The 5,469-nt window shown below is 40.5% G+C and overlaps 1 protein-coding gene across 1 annotated transcript; it reads left to right on the forward strand.

Annotated features, from left to right (window-relative positions):
- Nucleotides 1-307: 307 nt before the first annotated feature.
- Nucleotides 308-2,182, forward strand: LOC118740905 (fork head domain transcription factor slp1). The gene has a single exon (XM_036472658.1). It carries the CDS (start codon nt 512-514, stop codon nt 1,694-1,696), a length of 1,185 nt encoding a protein of 394 aa, XP_036328551.1. The 5' UTR covers nt 308-511; the 3' UTR covers nt 1,697-2,182.
- The last annotated feature ends 3,287 nt before the right edge of the window (nt 2,183-5,469 follow it).

The following is a 5,469-nucleotide window of genomic DNA, read 5'->3' on the forward strand; positions in this document are numbered from 1 at the left end:
AGGCGGAGTCTCCGCTAAAAAGGCTAGCAAAGGCTGGGCAAGGTAGGGCAAGTCAATGCGAGGCAAAGGCGCGAGCAACTGAGAGCGCATGTGTGTGTGTGTGTGTGTGTGTGAGTGAGTGCACTTGTTTGTTTGGCTGTTTGTGTGCGCGCACATTTGTTTGTTACTCTTGCAATGTGCGCTTGAGCTGCTATTGTTAGCTGGGCACTTTGTTGTTGCTCTATGCTTTGCCGCAGCCGACATTGTGTGTAGAGTTTCCCCGCTGTGCGGGTCACGGAGGGTAAGCGTATAAATACTGCACCACCATCCAGTAGAGAGTCAGTATTGAGTTTCACTTCGCTTTGAGTAGATGTTTCCAGTTTAGAGAAGACGAAGGCAAACAAGTTTTTCTCAAGCCACAAAGCAAAGCAGAGGTTAAAAAAAAGACTGCACACACTAAGCAAGCCTGCAAACCAGTTAGTTCACTTTAGTGCAGAAAGCAAAAACAGAAAAAATAAGAAATTTGTGCAAAATGGTGAAAAGTGTTATCCACATGGAATTCAAGAGCAACTTCTCCATCGATGCCATACTTGCCAAGAGTTCGTCGCATCCACACCACACACATCCCTACCAGCTCCAGCATGCTGAACAGCGACTTCAACGTCAACAAAGTCAGCAAAGTCAACATCGACATCAGCGCCCGCAGCACCAAGTGGATTTGCCGCCTAAGCCACGGCAAGCTCATACCGCCGAGCAGCTGTTCAGCTCCGCCGATGAGTTGTCCAGCATAGAGGAATTTGATACGCCCTCGCGCACCAGCACACCCATGAGCAGCGTAGCCGGCTCGCTTACCTCCAGCGAGGATAAGCTCGAAGAGGGCGAGAGTTGTGATGATGAATTGGACGATGAAAGCGGCAATGATGAGGAGGAGCATGGCAGCAATAAAGCGTCCGGTGATGCCACTGACTCGAAATCGGAAGGCGATAGCAGCAAGAAGCCACCTTACTCCTACAATGCGCTCATCATGATGGCCATACAGGATAGCCCCGATCAGCGGCTCACGTTGAACGGCATCTATCAGTACTTGATCGATCGCTTCCCCTACTTCAAGAAGAACAAGCGCGGCTGGCAAAATTCCATACGCCACAATCTCAGCTTGAACAAGTGCTTCGCGAAGATACCACGCAGCTATGATGATCCCGGCAAGGGCAACTACTGGATCTTGGATCCCAGCGCTGAGGAGGTTTTCATTGGTGAAACAACTGGCAAGTTGCGTCGCAAGAATCCCGGCGCTAGCCGTTCCCGCTTGGCTGCCTATAGGCAAGCGATCTTCTCGCCGTTGATGGGCGCTTATGGCGCTGCAGCCGCTATGCCCAGCTATCATGGGGCTACACAGTTTGCCGGCGCTGCTGGTTATATGGGCGCAGCCGCCGCTGCCGCAGCGCTCTATCAACGCATGACAGCACCACCTTTGACAACAGCAGCAGCAGCAGCAGCAGCCGCCGCCGCTTATCATCAGGCTGCCATGTATGGCGGTAGTGCAGCAGCGGCACATCCACAACCGCCACCGCCAACAACAGCTCATCAGTTGGGTATTGGTTATGGGCCGTCGCCATATGGCGGCATGCCTACACTAACGGTCGGCGCAGCAGCAGCGCCCATGTCCAATGAATTGTTTCAGCGCATGCAGTTATTCGGTAAATTCCCCGCAAGCTAAGCGGCGCGGCTTAAAGTGTCAGCGACGGCAGACAGACAGACAGACAGGCAGAGTAGGTGGCACGCTTCGGAGTGTTAAATGGCCACCAAGTGCATAGCGATGATGGCGCGTACAGCTAGCTTCAGGATTTCCATACTCAAAGTGGCGCGAGAAATGAGTGGAACGCGCAGGCGCGTCGCCCGTCGGCAAAGTGAAGGTAACCTGACTAGCAGCGAAGACATGTGAAAACAACGGTTATAAGCAGCATGGCTTTAGGTCTGGTAAATCTCTTAGTGACAACTGGGCGGCAGATGGAGCAGCCTCCGGTTAGACAGCGGCCACTTCGTTGAATTTGTGCTTATAAAAGTGTAGGATTTTAGCTTTTTCTAAAGAGACATTATTGTATTTAAATTTAAAACATAGTCTGAAAGCAATGAGAAATCAAAAACAAAATTGTACAATATTAGGCATAAGAAAACTGTTGAATTCAACAAAAAATATATTACATAGACAAAATTAAAAAAAAAAGAAAAATATGTTTCATTTATTTGGAAAATTTTCAGAAAACTCTGGACTAAAAATTTCTTTTTCAGGGTCCAAGTAGGAATTATGTTTTAAAAACAAGAGACTTATAGCCAGTGTCACGAAAGCAATTTAAATGAAAAATGAGTTTTTCTTTATTTGAATTTAATATGAAAAAAATAAAAATAAATAATAAAAAATCATTTTTCATTTAAATTTCCGTTGAAACTGGAAGTTACTAGCTAACCAGAATGGTGGTTTAAGTATTCTAAATGCTCTAATCTGCCCACAATATGTAGATGTGGTTGTGGTGTATTATCGCTGATGTAGCTAGCGAAATAGCTTGTGGCTGTGGTACTACATTCTGGTTAGCCAGTTAAAATAAAGGAGAAAATAAAAATTTCACTTTTTGACTGAAAAATTTCGCTTCGGTTAAAACTACGAGCATGAAGTTCATGAAGTCAAACATTACGGTTGCTCTCACATACTGGAAAACCCTCGAAAAACTGGAAATTTTGACTAAACCAAGGCGTATGAAACAGATAGTGTATTAGAGAAAAAAAAAAACATTTACGTGTACATAGTTTTTTTTTTGTTTCTCGTAACTAAAATTTCGAAATATCTAATAATATAGATACTTTTTTTTTTTTGAAATATCATAGTGAGCGATAAGAAATATAAGAAAAAAAAACTTTAAAAAATTGAAATAAAAAATTTGTGCGACTTTCTTTGTAAATTTTTTTCATCCCAGAAGTATCAATACATCCTCTGCAGGGCCCAATAATCAGCGTAAATGCTCCTTAGTTAAGCAAACGTTCAAAAAGTTGGGTTTTCAATCGCTTTTTTTTTAAGACTCACATGCAAATACATTTAGCCAATTGAAAGTTTTTGTAAAAAAATTAGCAATAACCAAATAATTTGAAAAAATAAATCTAACAAGCTGCTCGACCCCTACTACCTTTTTAATATGCCTTGCACTGAACTGTAAAGATTTCTATAAAAACTACTTCGAGTCAGTGGCGTAGCCAGAGGATATTGAGGGATCCTTCGTCAATAAACTGCTAGTTTTATTACAATACCATTTTATCCTTCTGATATATAATTTTTTTATTTCAGACTAATGACAAAATAACATTTTATAATAATTTTTAATAGAAATATAGTTCGTTCGGCATCAAATGGAATATAAATTATTCAAATATAAATATAAAAATGGTTCAAAGTTTTTACACCAAAATTTTCAACTTTTAAACAAAATTTTTTAAAACTTTTTCAGTATGCAATTTTGTAGCTCACGAAATTTCTCAAAAATCAACGGTAGATTATGGCCACTTAAAACTTACACTTTATTGTACTGAAATTGAGTGAGCTACAAAACTGCATACTCAAAAGAATTCTAAAAAATTTTGTTTAAAAGTTGAAAATTTGTCGAATTTCCCTTCTTGTGAAAAATTTCGTCAAACATTTTTCATAGGTTTTCTTTTTTTTGAAAATGTCAGCAGAATGGTGGAATTTTTTCTGCTTTGAGTGCCATTAGCAAGATGAGTGCATTTTGACTGTATTTGCCCAACTACTTCGACTTGATTATAAGGAGGTTTCACTGTAGGCAAAACAAAATCTTGTTCTATTCAATCTTAAATCGACAACCTGTTTTCCATCAGCGTCTATTGAATCCTAACCACGCTCGAATTTTGTATTTTTTCTATTTTACTAATAAGTTGTACTTCAAGAAAAAATTCGGTTTCATTTCACCATTTCAACACCACCGACTTTTGCCGGCTCAACACTTCATAATTCCACGATTTGTCACCTCGTTTGTATACATACACAGTAAAAAAAAAAAAAACCCAACAAATAAAATAAATAAATACACTTTTTATACTCTTTTCTTCTTGAATAGATCTGATCTTTGACAAATCTCCACATTATCTCACAGTCAGCGCTTTTGATCCCCAGCCGACAAACGGGCAACTCGTTGCTGCCAACTTAGATGCCACTGCTGCCCAATTCCAAACGATTTGCTTGTAAATGACTTAATTACGTGTTGAATGTGAATTTATGTGAACATACATACATACGTATACACTTACCTAGCAACAATAGTGCACAGCGAGTGATACGTGGGATCAGCGAGCGGCAAACAAAAAAAAAAAAAATAAAAATTGATGGTTCAATCGCCAACACCAATGAACGGACGGACGGACAACAAGGGCAGCATAATAAAGGAAACAAAATAGTTATAACGATCGACAATATGTTTAGTGACAAGTCCAGCTGTGAGGGTATAGCAAAACATACAAATAGCAACAGCGGCAGCGGCAGCAGAAGAACAAATTTAAAAAAAAAAAAAAGTAAATACTATGTGAAGCGAGAAAACTAAAGAAAATGTTTTACAACAACACAACAAAACAGGGAATAACAATAATACACATGTTTTGAAGACAAATTAAGCCCGAAAAAGGACAACAACAACACCAAAGAAAATGGAAAATCCAAAACAGTCCACTGCCAACATTAGCATCCCAAAAATGGTCGGCGGCACATTTGTTGGATATTTTTTTTTTGCTGCTTGTTGTTGTTTTTGTTGTAGCGATAGCTATTTCAGATACTGCTCACTTAGTGCCAGCGCACGCCGCAGGAGCCACAGGTACCAACCAGCCAACGCACTTGGCTGCAGCTGATTTCTTAATTTTTTGTTTTATTTGTACATTTTTTTTTTTTACTACCAAACAGTTGTATGTTTGCACTTTTGTTGCATGATTTTCCAAATCTAATAACCTACGTAAAAAAGCGAAATATGAGATGTCTTGCGGCAGCGCGCCAGCTAGCGCGCCTTAATACGCGAGTGAGGGCGTTGTAGGGCCCACAACAAAAAAAAAAAAAAAACAACTACAAAGAAAGGATATCTGAAAACAAAAAATTTGAATCAGTACTCACTGCCATACATACAAGCATATCTGCTCCCTCGCCTACGCCTCGGTCGACGTCAACAGCATCAACAGCGCTAAGTGTTTCAGGAGGCATCCATCCCCGACTGCTGCAGCGGCAATGAGGCGGCAAAATGCTTTGATCAGCAATCGAGCAAGCGAGCGAGTGTTCGCTGTAGCCGTCAGCCAGTTAGCCTTTCTTTTTCTTACAGATTTTTTCTTCACCGTTTTTTTTTTTTTTTTTTTGAGGATTGGGGCAACTTCAAAAGCACATACATACGCACAAAGAAGTGTGGAAAACATGTGGAAAAAGGGCAGTAACTGTGAAAACAAGAGAAAATTTCA

The sequence above is a fragment of the Rhagoletis pomonella genome, unplaced genomic scaffold (genome assembly GCF_013731165.1).
Source record: "Rhagoletis pomonella isolate Grant_MI unplaced genomic scaffold, Rhpom_1.0 Rhpom_scaffold_00006, whole genome shotgun sequence".
NCBI classification, from domain to species: Eukaryota; Metazoa; Arthropoda; class Insecta; order Diptera; family Tephritidae; genus Rhagoletis; species Rhagoletis pomonella.